We start from the raw sequence: 13,428 nt of genomic DNA on the forward strand, positions 1-13,428 counted from the left end.
GAGCTGGGGTGACTCTGTCCCTGTCTTTGGCTCTAATGTGGACCCAGAACCATCCACGTGGGTTATGGGAACAAAACTCTCCATATTCCCAGAGCAGTTCAGTTGAACCCCAAAACCTCAAACACATCCTGACGCCTCATTTCCTCAGCATGGCCCCGGAGTGACTTAGGCCATATTGCCAGGGGCTTGGAGGATTGTTCTGAGTCATCCGTGAGTCTTTGAGGGAAGGCTTGTCATCTCAAGAGCTGGTGGCCACAGCAGCAGAGCCTGTTCTCACCAGCCAACAGCAGGGCATCCCTGCAACTCACTCTAGCCCCCACCCGAGAAGGGGTGGGTGTGCGCTGTGATGCGCTGCTGGATTGTGGAGGCATGTCCGGGAAGTAGGGCGATGAAGGGAAAGTGTGGCTGAGGGGGGAGGGGCAGGGGCAGGGGCAGGGGCAGGGGACCCTGGGAAGACAGACGGGCAGATGGGCAGAGGACCAGGGCTCCAGGGCGTTCAGTCTTGGGAGGGCTCCTTGTTGCGTGGAAGCCCTTAGAGTGACTGAGTCTGGGCCAAGCTGTGGAGAGGCTACCGGCTCTGGGGCTTATATATTCCAACTGCTCAAACTCAGGAGATTTTGCCTCTCTCTGAGCAGGACAGGCAGTTAATGGCTGTTGAGGAAGATTCATTTTATTCAGCCCTTTGGGACACATGCATTTGCCGTGTGTGTGTGTGTGTGTGTGTGTGTGTCCGCATGCCCAATAGAAGGAGAGATGGAAAGGGGATAACCAGAAGGGGGGGCATGTGAGGGTGACGAGGATGAGTATGGCCAAAGTCTGTTCCATGGGTGGGAATGTCACAAGCGGCTGGTGAGGCGCACTGGGCAGAGGTGTCTGCCACCAAGCTAGATCCCCAGATCCATAGGATGCAAGGAGAGAACAACTTCCCTCAGGTGTGCTCTGACCCCCGCACTCACGACTAAGGGAATGTGATGGCAGGAAAGTGATGTGAGTGGCCGGAGGTGGAGCCTGCTTCCCCGCAGCCCCGCAGCCTGCAGGAGCCAGGACATCCTACCTCAGGCCCTACTGCCCATACCTTGCTGCTTCCGTGGAAGCTGGTGTTTATGGCTGAACGACTGCTGCAAACTGTGACTTTTCGGGGGGTGGGGGGCTCCTAGGGTGAGAACCCTTGTCTTTGTCTTTACTACAGACATCAAGGCCCTCAAGTCACTTGCAAACCTAGTTTTTTTAAACACACTCACGCACGCGCACGCACACACACACACACTCGTGCACACATGCACACGTATGCACTCATGCACGCACACACAACTGTCTTACACACACACACACACACACACACACACACACACACACGTCTATGTTACGCCCTTGCTTATTTTGTGGGTGCTTTCCTTATGACTATCGTGGGGCTCTGGGGGCTCTGCACTTTCCTGGCAGGTGATGTGGGGTGAATCTGGTCTCTCAGGCACATGTGCCCAACCATGAGCTGCACTTAGCTGGGTTAATGCGTTCCATACACACACAGGGTGTGGGCTGTTTTGCTTTACTTTTACACTTATTTATCATGCGCACACTTGCATGCACGTGGAATGCAGAGGACAACTTGCTGGAGTCTCTCCCCTCTTCTTACCATGTGGGTTCATGGGATCAAAACTAGCCTTAGCAGCGACTGAGGGCCTTACAGGCCGAGCCAGGGTCTCTCAAAGCCCACACTGGCCTCTTGACTTGCTATGCAATTGAGAGTGGACTTGAACTCTGGCTCTCCCGTGGTCTTTTTTTTTTTTTTTTTTTTTTTTTTTGGTTCTTTTTTTTTTTCGAGCTGGGGACCCAACCCAGGGCCTTGTGCTTCCTAGGTAAGCGCTCTACCACTGAGCTAAATCCCCAGCCCTCCCGTGGTCTTTCTGCCTTTGGCCTCCCTTTAATTGTTATTAAAACAATGGACCCCAAGAAATCAGAGTTCTCCCAGTCAGAGTGAGGAGGTGGGGTTGGGAGGGCTGGAGTCCTGGGGCAGCTAGAGGAAATTCTCTCTTCAGGAGAGGCAGGGGGATCGTGAGTTCAAAATTATTCACAGCTATGTGTGTGCTGGGGCTAGCCTGGGCTAAATGACTGGGTTTTTTTGTTTGTTTTTTAAGTTAAAAGTCATAACCAGAATACTCCTCTACTTGGTCAAGCCTCACCCAGGAAGAAGAGCTCTAAAACACACTTACAAGCTATTGTCTTGCTTTAAGCTATTGTACTGGATCACAGCAAACCAGACTGAACAGGGCTGACTGGTCCCCGCCTTGGGAAGAATCCGGACTTAACCCAGTTGACATGACAAAGAGAGTTTCTTCAGTCTCGTGCCTCACACAAAAGAGGCCACCTACAGAGGCCAGGCCAGTCAAGCCCAGAATTTCTTTTTATTGTGTTTCTAGTTTGCAAAAGAGAGTGACTTTGAAATGACTGATCTGCATGTTTGTCCTAAAACAAAAACAAAAAACAAAACAAAAACCAGAAAAACAAAAAACCCAGTAGAAATCGGTATGGGCTGTGGCAGCCTGTTCCTACAGCCTCAGCCTCGGGAGTGCCCCGGAATGAGACTGAGGATGCCTCTCCCTGGGCCCCTATCCCCACAAACTCCACTTTTCTGTTTCTTCTTTTTATTGACTGATTTTTTTTAATTAATTAATTAATTTACTTACAATCTGGTCTTGACACAACCCCTCTCCTTCCAGTCCCACCCTCACAAATCCCTATGCCCATCCCCCCCTTCTCTGAGAAGAGGCTCCTTAGGAACCCGCCTGCCTCAGGACTAAGCACATCCTCTCCCACTGAGGCCCAACCATCAGTCCAGCTGGGGAGGAAGGTCTATGGCAGGCAACAGAGTCAGAGGTAGCCCCTGATCCAATTGTGTAAATTGTGATGTGAAATGAATGTGATGTGAATGAAAATGTGTAAGGGGCCTAGGTTCAGCTCATACATGTTGTTTGGTTGGTCTCTGTGACCCCTATGGACCAGGTTAGTTGACAATGTAGCTCTTCTTATGATTGTTTTTGTCGAGACAGAGTCTGTGTAGCCCCTGCTTTCTTGGAACTCGCCCTGTAGACCAGGCTGGCCTCCAACTCAGAGATCCGCCTGCCTCTGACTCCTGAGTGCTGAGAGTAAAGGCGTGCACCACGGCTGCCATCCACGCCCAGATTAACGTGTGTCACTGCTTTTTTTAAAAAAAGATTCATTTATTTATTTATTATTTATCTGTGAGTACACTGTAGCTGTCCTCAGACACCAGAAGAGGGCATCAGGTCCCATTACAGATGGTTGTGAGCCACCATGTGGTTGCTGGGAATTGAACTCAGGACCTCTGGAAGAGCAGCCGGTGCTCTTAACCACTCCAACCCCTGTCATTGGTTTTTAAACGTTGCATTTATTTATTTGTTTAAGGTATGTGTGTGTGCATCCATGGTCATGTGTAGTCAGAGGACAATGTACAGGGGTCAGTCTCTCCTTCCTCCTGGTCCTCAGGTTTGGCTGCAATCACCTTCACCCCTGAGCCATCTAACAGGCCATATGACTTGTTGTTTATTTAGAGCCAGAGTCTCACTGTGTAGCCCAGGCTGGCCTGAGTCTGCTACATAGACCAGAATGCCTCTGTCTCCCATGTGCTGTGATGAAGGCACGCACCTCCATCATTCGTTAGTCACCTACATTTATTGTCGTGTGAGACAGTCTTAAGCAGCCCGGGCTCCATATCTCCCTGCCTCCACCTCCCAAGTGCTGAGGTGATTGGCGACATGCACTGCTGTGACTAATGCAGATAGGTCTGAGTGAAATGATTGTGTTTACCACATTAAATCTCACCACGTCAGTCAAAGGCAATGTTTAAGCCAATGTTCACACCTCTCTCTCAGGCAGCCAGTGAAGTTAGTCTTGAGTATAAATGTTTGTTTTTAATGTGTGTGTGTATGGAGGGGCGCTTTTTTTTTTTTTTTGTTCTTTTTTTCGGAGCTGGGGACCGAACCCAGGGCCTTGTGCTTCCTAGGCAAGCGCTCTACCACTGAGCTAAATCCCCAACCCCTGGAAGGGCGCTTTTAAGATAACGGTCTTGCTATGTAGTCCAGGCTGGCCAGAGTCTCCCATGTACCCCAGGCTGACTTTGAACACGAGTTCCCCTTTCCTCAGCCTCCCAGATGCTAGGACAGTGTGCACACCACTACCCACTGACAAAATACACATTTAAAAGGTTTCCTCTTCTCTAAAGTTCTTGTTGTTGTTATCACATTGAAGACTGGTTGTGTGTGGCGAAGAATGTGCCACAGCCATAGCTTGTATGTGTGAATACATGTACCATAGCGCACGCGCACGCGTGTGTGACACACATGCCGTGGCTGACTGGATCCAGGCCCCGGACAGCTGTTGCCTTCGCACACTGAAGGAAACAGAACACCAGCCCCGACGAAGCATTTAACCAAGAGGCTAAACCTCAGGAGGTTGAATCGGGAGACTGGGAGTACAGGCCGCCTTAGCTACATGGAATGCTGGAGGCTACCTAAGCCCTCCCCGAGGCAAAACAAATCAAAGCCCACTCTAAGTAAAGTTCCACTCGGTGTGTACCCGCTGCCCGTCATGGCTTTGGGATAAACAGAGATAACAATCCTGTTTCCACTTCCTCTATTTTTTTTGCTTTTGTTTTCCAATCTCCCCTCCTGATACAATTTGTTCAGTTCCTAGGAACTTTTTACTGGAGAAGTTTTTTGGACAGAGGGCGGGCAGCCCACATTTGAAAGACACCAGATCTGATATGAAGTCCATTATTTTTGGTGGCAGCCGTTTATTTTCTGGCCGCTTCCTGTTTGGTCCTAAAATAGCCCTGCAGAAGGGGCTCAGGACATGAATGGCCTTCCCATAAAACCAGCTTTAAACCTGGGAATTCATCTCACAGCAGTCTGACCTCAGGGTGCTAAAAGCCACTTGGCAGGGGCCGTTCTGTCCCTTGACTCTTGACTGAAATCAAAGTGAGCTCATACCATCTGCAAGGAGAATCAGAATTTGCAATGTGAAGTCACCTCTTAAAAGAGTCCTGACTCCGGCCAAGCAGTGGTGCACACTCCCAGCACTCAGGAAGGCAGAGGCAAACAGATCTGAGTTTGAGGCCAGCTGGCCAGCCTGGTCTACAGAGTGAGTTCCAGGACAGAGAGAGACCCTGTCTTGAAAAACAAAACAAGGGTTTGGGGATTTAGCTCAGTGATAGAGTGCTTGCCTAGCAAACACAAGGCCCTGGGTTCAGTCCCCAGCTCCGGAAAAAAAAAGAAAAGAAAAAAGAAAAACAAAACAGAGTCCTGGCTCAAACCTCTGGGGTTGGTTAATTTCCCAGGATACCTTGGCCCAGACAGTGGCTCCCCACATCCTGCAGCCCTGAGGAAGGTCTGCTACCAAGACCAGCCCCCGACCCAAGACGAGACGGGATTGCCACCGGGCTCCACTCTAAGCCTTCTTTTTCCTGTTTGCTATACAATGTTACTTTTCTTGAGTCAGGGTCTTGGGTGGTCCAGGGTGAGTTTGAAATCCCTATCTGTGGGGAATTCTGTGGTGCCGGGATCACATCCCCTGCCTGGTTCTTGTGGACCTAGGGATGGGCTGCATGCTTTTTTGTTATTTATTTTTTTACGACAAGGCATTTCCATGTGGCTGCTTAGTTCTGCCTCAGCTCCTGGAGTGTTGGGTTAGGTGTGCTGTCCTTGGCTGGCTGGCTGTAGAGATTCTTTTTCTCCTGGGTGTGGCTTTCCTGCACCTTAGAGGTCAGATGATGTCACACTGATGTCAGGTTTTCACCAAACCTCGACTCGGCAGGATGAGCTCACTGGCCCGTGTAGCCTGTGAGCTTCAGGCATCCTCCTGTCTCTGCCTCCAGCACTGGGGTACGGGTACAGGTGTGGGTACAGGTACGGGTACAGGTGTGTACCATCCTGCCTGGTTTTATTTTACATAGCTTTTAGGGATTCAAACTAAGGTCTCAGGGCTTCCCGGACAGGTGCTTTCCTGACTGGACCATCTCCTAGCCCTTTAGATTCACTCCCTTCTGGGTATTTTTGCCCACATTTCCTCCTAAGAAGCTGTCACCTTTCTCTAGCCCTTTGAACAGGAATCCCAAAGAGGGAGGGACATGGCACAGCACATGGCTTCTCAAGCCTTAAAAGCCTCAGGGTTGGGGCTGGAGCACCAACATGGAGGCTTGGGCTTGGGACACGCATGCTGCATGAGCACCTGGAGGCCCAGGTCTACAGGAAGAAGGGCTGTGAACTTCCAGGGCTCAGGAGTGAAGGAAGCCGAGTTAAAGGTCCAAAGGGACCTGGAATAGAAAAAGCTGAGGGGAAGTGAAGGCGGCTGGCTGTGTAACTAAGGTGCAGGGAGGGACAGGCAGAGATACAAAGGGCTTCTGGAACTCTCTGTGTCTCTGTGATTCTAAATCTAAACTGGTCCTTCAAAAGGAAAAGTGAGGGGCTGGTGAGATGGCTGGCGGTAGGCTGCCTTCCACCAAGCCCGACTGAACTGTGTCAACTGGTGGGTGCAAGAGCAGTCTCATCTCAAAGGAGCCAGATATGAAGTACACATGCTCAGGTCACCTCAAAGTCCGTGCTTCAAGATGGAAGCCATTTTGTGAAGACTTTACAGTGACAAAGTTACAAACCAAGGGCTTTTCAAGTACCATGATGGAAATGTCCCACAGCTGCTTACAGCAACCTGGGGAGGACTTAGCTGCAGTTGCTGCCTGATGACTCCTGGCTTTCGGGCTGACAGAAGCTATGGAGGTTTCCAGTTTTTCTTTTTCTGTAAGTTGGTATACATCCCAGGAAGTTTGCTGCCTCTTGGTCAGAGGATGTTGGGTCCCACAAGGAGGTGGGCAAGCCATGGCTACTAAGGAGCTAAAACTAGCCCAAGATAAACTGTAATTAGGCTCTGGACCTGCAACATTCCCACCCCTCCACAATCCCTGTAGCTCTAATCAGCTGGCCAACCTCTGTAGATGCGGCTTCTTCCCAGGATTCTCCATCATGGTTAGAACCCTGGACCTGCACAGCAGAGAGTGCCACCCCACACGAAACATAAGGTAAAATATAGAGCTGGAGAGATGCAGATCAGGGGTCAAGAGTACACAATGGTCTTGCAGAGGACTCCAGTTCAGTTCCCAGAATCCATGTTGGGTGGCTTGCAACCACCTCTAACTCCTGGTCCAGGGGATCTGATGCCTTTATGTATCCCCCCATAGGTACTACACACTCATGACACACCACACACGTGCACATGGGCACTCGTAAATAAACTAGAAGCTTGGAAAGAAACTCCCTCCCTCCCCTTTCTGAGACGGGGTCTTACTGTGTAAATGAGGTTAGCCTAGAACTCACGAGACTTGTGTGCGTTTCCCTCTCTGGGGTGACGGGTGAGAGCCCCTGTGCTTAGCTGAGGTCCTTTTGAAATGTCTCACATAATGAGATGCTGGGCCTGGATCCAGGTCTATACCATACCCTGTCATGTTCTGTTTACACATAGCTGGGGGAAGGCCCATGGAAAGGCACCAGCCGGACAGGCTCCAGGCCCTGGCTTAGACCTTAATTCTTAGGACTTTTTTCTTTCTCATTTTTAAGTTTAAAATAGTGGTTTATTGCTTGCCTGTGCCTCTGCTTCCTCAGCACTAGGATCAAAAGTACGCACCACATCACGTCTGGCAAGGTTATTTAAACACTTTTTAAAAATGTGCATGTGGGGATGGCCACCAGGACACTGAGTCTTCTGGAGCTGGGACACTCACGGTTATGAACAGCCTGGGAAGGAAACTTGGGTCCTCTCCAAGAGCAGCAGGCATCTCCCCGTTTCTCACTCCAGCCCCAAGTTAGATTCTAAGGACATGAAGTAAAGTGTGAGCTCCAGGGAAACACAAGGACATCCCCGGCCATGGCCCGAGGCCCTTCACACAGGCAGTCAGCACCCAGAGCATTCCCACCTGCCCCAGTCAGCACCCAGAGCATTCCCACCTGCCCCAGTCAGCACCCAGAGCATTCCCACCTGACCCAGTCAGTCAGTCAGCACCCAGAGCATTCCCACCTGCCCCAGTCAGCACCCAGAGCATTCCCACCTGCCCCAGTCAGCACCCAGAGCATTCCCACCTGCCCCAGCTCTGGATGGTGACCACCTATGTCTTTTCTGCATGTACTCCCAGAGAAAGCTGCATATCCCAGGCACTTCTGACCTCAGGTGTAAGACCCATGTCACTTTGACACAGGGTCTTTCTGTGCAGCCCTGGCTGTCCTGGAACTCATTGTGTACCTCAGAGCAGCAAGCTGCCCTTGCTGCGTTTTGGACACTAAGAGGAAAGGGGTGTCCGGCAACCTGCCTGCCTTTAAAGCATTTCCCCCATGCAGAAGGGGAAGGGTGCAGTTTGGAGAATGGAAAAAAAAAGTGCCAAGCTGGCTTCTCTGTGGTGTAAGTTGCCTTAACATCTGAGTGGAATCTGAGAGATGGCTCAGGGATTAAAAGTGCTGACCACCCTTACAGAGGGCTGGGGTTCAGTTCCCAGTACGCATGGGTGGCTCACCACCATCTGTCACTCCAGTTCCAAGGAACCTGGCATTTTCGTCTGGCTTCCATGGATACCAGGGATGCATAGACAGACAAATAGTCATACACATTAAGTGCAAACAAACCTAAGCCACCATTACCCACAACGCAGTGCTCTGTGACATTCTCACTGGTCACGGTGCTTGCTGGCCTAGACTGTCAGGGTGAAGGCTGAACATGGCAGAGGGAAGAGCTGACCCCTGAGCACTCAGTGAGCCCCACTGTGCGTGTGCACAGCAAGTGTGATGACAACCAAGTAAAGGGAACGAAACGGAGCGAAAGCAGGCAGGCGCACACAAGGGCACTGCTCAGGAGCTGAGCACCCAGCGGTCACACTGGGAGGCTCCTGAGTGCCTGTGACCCCAGCTGCAGGGGACAGGACACCCCCTTCGTCCTCTGCCAGCACCTGTGCATACGTACACCACTCACACACAATTAAGACAATTAAGACAGCTGCTCTCCCCAGCCCTGATGGGGAGGGCCTGGCCCTCAGTGTACACGGCGTAGGGTCCCTCGCTGTTGACCCATGCTTCTTCACTAAAAAGAAGATAAGCCTCATGTTTGTATTAAAATATTTTATATTAATCATTCAAACTTCATTTTTATACAACGAATGCATACATCATGTGTGCAGGGTGTCTTGTGGATGTGAGGAAGGGTTGGGGTGGAGCTTGTCTGTAGCTAGGAGACTGGAGGCCTTCTCCGTCAGTCACTGAATGATTGGAAGGAAGAGCCTGACTGACACCTCAGAGACACCTCAGAGACAGGCAGGTTCCAGGCCTTTTACCGAAGGCCGCCTTCCTGGCCCACCCACAGGGGTGGGCTGTGTCTGCTACCTCTCAACAAGGTCCCTGTGGCCTGAGGCCCTGTGGCCAGCTGTCCTTGGCTGTGGCATGGCTTGGCTTGAAGGGGGCACGCTCTGAGCATGGTGTGGACATACAGACAGCTGCGGCTTCCCCTGTGTCACCTAGGCCGGCATATCGGCCTTGCTGAGGGCGATGGCCAGCTCCAGGTCCTCCTGTTCCTGTCGCCGAAGCCTCGCCAGCCGCTCCTGCTCCGCTTTCTCACTCTCCCGTTTGGCCCAGGCCAGCTGCTGCTCCTCATTGCCAAACTACAAAGGAAGAGGGGTTGGAAGTGAGAGGGGCGCAGAGCGGGAGCCCAGAGGAGCCGGAGCGCAGGCCCCAGACTGGCACAGTCAGAGGCCACCCCATGTAAGAAGAACCAGGGTGCGTCTGACCTGAGCTGCTTACTAGAGGGCCAGGCACCCATCCCTACAGAGAAAAACAGCTGGGCCTGGTGCTGGAAGGTTCTAGCAGGCAGATTCAATAACTCTAGGTGCATTCTAATTCTACAGCCTTTTCTCTGTCTCCTTTAGAAACAGTTTCCTTATGTAGCCCAGGTTGGCCTGGAACTATATAACCAATCCTCCTGCCTCAGTCATCCTACCTGGCTGTCAACACTCCCACACTCCTTAGGGCTGCAGCCTCACCCTACCAGATCCTTACTCTGTTACATGCCCTCTAGAAAAGGCCTCGAGCCCCAAGGAACCCACTGCTTTCCAGGGATGTCCACAGTCCCCTTAACCACCGTCTCTTCCAGGAAACACTTGTGACACTAAAGACAAGGTTCCAGTCCTCAGGAGCAGACAGACACCAGCAGTGAGTGAGACCAAACCTGCAGCCTCCTCGGGGAGGGAGCGATTGCAGGGCAGTGTGGAGGAATGAGGGTGGGTGCTTCTTCAGCCAGAGCATTCGGCCCTCAGAATCATCTGTCAACGACTCCAGTAACTGACAGTGTCCCCTCATCTGTTCCCACAGGTGGTTATAGATCACCCTGCCCCCCTCTCTGTCTTGGAGAAAAGCGAATGCCCAGACAAGCCTCCATCAGTGCCCAGTAGCAAGGCTCCTCCCTTACCCCAACTGTGTGGGGTGCTTCAGAGCTGGAGGGCGGGAGAGGGAAGCCCACACAGACCTGCCTCCTATACTCTACAAGCTCAGCAAGCACGTGGACTGAGAGAAACTTCTCAGTAGTTTACTGACTAGCCTGGTTGGAGGTGCTTGGAATGGGCCACCTCTGGTTCTCCTGGGTCACAGAAGGGGAAGAAGCTGAAACTGTGTGTCTTAGGTACCCCAAGAAGGGCAGCTTGGGTGCTGCTTCCCTTCTGTACTATCCCAGGGCCCAAAGCAGCTACAAGGAGTCCACCTTTTTCAGATACTATTGCCACTGAGAATTTGTTTCACAAAGTAAAAATTTTATTTCTAAAGCCTCTTAGAAATTTGGAGATGTCCCTGCATAGATGGCTCATGAAGGTGCTTGCAAAGCCCAGCCTAGCCAGTCTAATGTCTGCCTGCCTGGCTCTCAAGGAAGCTGTGCACACAACAGCAAGCTGTTCTGTTAAAAAACAAAATAAAACAAAGCACTGGACTGCTTTTAAGGAAGATCATACTAACAGCCTGAGGCTGTTTGCTCTTAGGGCCCTGAATTCCCTAGAACTCTGACAGGCACCACCATGCCCTGCTATTAAGCAGATTTGCCTGGATGTAAAGAAAATTATTTTTTGTTGCTTTTAAGAAAGCTTCTCTCTATGCACCTCAGGCTTCCCTTGCCTGCCGCGCCTCCCACGTGCTGGGACTACAGTGCTGGCTCCTTTATTCTTTTCTTGAGACAGGGTCTCTTGTAGCCCAGGCTTGAACCAGCTGAGAATGACCTTTAACTCCTCATCTGACAGGCCTGCACTACCAAGCCTGCTTTACACGATGCTGGGGATGGAGTCCTGGGCCTCGGGTGTACCAAGTGTGCATTACTGAGCTACAGTCACAGACCAGAAGCTTCTGTGAGTGGTGAGGAGCTGCTCAGGGCAGTCACCCATCACTAGAAAGCTCTGGGGAGCCACAGCAGGTGCCAAGCCTAGCAGTGGCCATCCTGCTTGGACGACATTAGTTTCTGGAAGCCCAAGATAAGCAGGTTGCTTTCCGTACATAATGACGGCTTTTTCTGAGTTTGCACAGTATTAAAGTCCCAAAGATCCTGGAAAGTAGGCTCATGGAGGGCCATCCCAAGTCCTGGGAGGACGGTATATTTATGGCCCAGCAAGGGGAGATGTGAAAGCCTATCAGGGTCCTGTTCCAGAGAAGACCCTGTGTACTGATGGGGACACAGGGCCCTTATAGTGGTGAAGGTGACAACTTCATACAAAATAAGGCCATAGGACAGGTCAGAATTTGGTTTCCCATCTGGAGATGTGGATGTTTAAATCAGAATTTAAACTGGAGGGCCTGGTTGGTGCAGTGCCTGACATCCCAGCACTTAGAAGCTATGAGTTTGAGACCAGCCTGGGCCAGTCCCTTTCTCAAAACCCAAACAACAAACAGATAAACTTGAAAAATAAAACTGAAGCCTGTAGCTCCTCTGGGGAGCGGAGTCGTTAGCCCAGTCACAGCTTGGGACCTGGTGCTCATGATAAAACGGCAGGGCTGGGGTGTTCTGCCTGTGTGGGTACAGGAAGTAAACTGGCTTTTCAGAAAGGCCAGTCATTTCTTTACATTGTGGTTCAGCTCCACCGCCGCTCTTCCCTGCCTGCACTGAGCCCTGGAGTCGCGTGCCAGCAGCTGTGCTGTTTGGTTTTTTAAACGGATTATTTTATTTTTATAGCCCAGGCTGAACTGGAACTCCTGATCCTGCTGCTGAGTGAGAAGGAGGCACAGGGGATGAACCCAGGGCTGGGCATGCCAGGTGCACACTGTACTCCCTGTACCAGCTCTGGCCTTGGTAGTGAGTTTCCACCAGAAAATAACCCTGGTGATGCCCAAACAACCCGTCTCTGGTTTTTACTAATAATGTTACTTTTTTGATGGCATACACTGTAGGTACTGTCAACAGAAATGAACAGACTGCAGGGTCAAATAGTCAGAGGTCCCCAGGGGTCAACATATTATCACTACTATTAATATTTTTAGACATCATCTCCTCTTGTATCTCAGGCTGGCCTCAAACTTGAGATCCTCCTGCTTCAGCCTTCCAGTACTGGGATGAGAGGTGAGTGCCACTGGGCCCAGCTCTGCCTTAGGCAATTCAAATTAAGCCACAGGACAATTGGCTAGGGAGGACCAGGGTATTTACTGTCCCCTGATACAAGTGGTTTTTGTTTTGTACTGGGACTGGAAGCTAGGGTCGTATGCAGGCTCTGCCTGTCCATCATCACTGAGCCACCCACTTCAGCCCTCCAGGCCTCTGAACCCTTGGAAAAGAGAAGGGGCTCTAGGGTGGTCATCTAGGTAGAGATATTTTTTCAATGTAGCTAATAAACAGAAATCAGAAAAAGCACAATGAACAGTAGCCAAATCTCCCATCTCTGGGCATCCTGCCTGGGCTCTTTTGCTCCCACTTCCATGATGCACGTGGGCAGGACCACTGACTCAAAAGGACTTTTTGAAGGCAGCAGAACCCTGGTGAAATGTCTGTAATTGGTCTTGCGAAGTGCCTGCCTGCTCCGCCTCCAGACGCAATGAACCAGCATGACAGTGCACACCTTCAGTCCCAACTAAAGGCAGAGGCAGGCGGCCTCTCTGAGTTCCAGGCCAGCCTGTGCTACTGAGCTAGAACATCCTCTGAGGGACACATATCACAACCCACTGAGCACTGAGGCATGCATGCTGTGTGTGCGCGCGGCATGTGTCTGTGTGTGCACACGTACGCGCAGTTCTCCCCGGAGAAATCTCATCTTCCTGCAGTCCATTAAACCGTGGCTCTCGTCTCTACCCACAGCCTATCTGCCTTACAGAAGCTAGCGCAGAATAAATAACAACCAGCAGTGGAGCGAAGCAGTGTCCATAGCGG

General features: G+C 51.2%; 1 protein-coding gene across 8 annotated transcripts in view; it reads right to left on the reverse strand.

The window, feature by feature from the left end:
* Nucleotides 1–9,152: 9,152 nt before the first annotated feature.
* Eps15l1 (epidermal growth factor receptor pathway substrate 15 like 1) overlaps nucleotides 9,153–13,428 on the reverse strand; it is a 74,295-nt gene continuing 70,019 nt past the window's right edge. For 7 of the 8 annotated variants that reach the window (XM_032919407.1, XM_032919410.1, XM_032919414.1 and 4 more), the window contains one exon: nucleotides 9,153–9,703. In XM_032919407.1, coding sequence (XP_032775298.1) covers nucleotides 9,560–9,703 — 144 coding nt within the window. In that variant the 3' untranslated portion in view covers nucleotides 9,153–9,559. The remainder of the gene's footprint in view (nucleotides 9,704–13,428) is intronic. The other variant, XR_004389788.1, reaches the window with a different exon arrangement.

The sequence above is a fragment of the Rattus rattus genome, chromosome 13 (genome assembly GCF_011064425.1).
Source record: "Rattus rattus isolate New Zealand chromosome 13, Rrattus_CSIRO_v1, whole genome shotgun sequence".
Classification (NCBI taxonomy): Eukaryota; Metazoa; Chordata; class Mammalia; order Rodentia; family Muridae; genus Rattus; species Rattus rattus.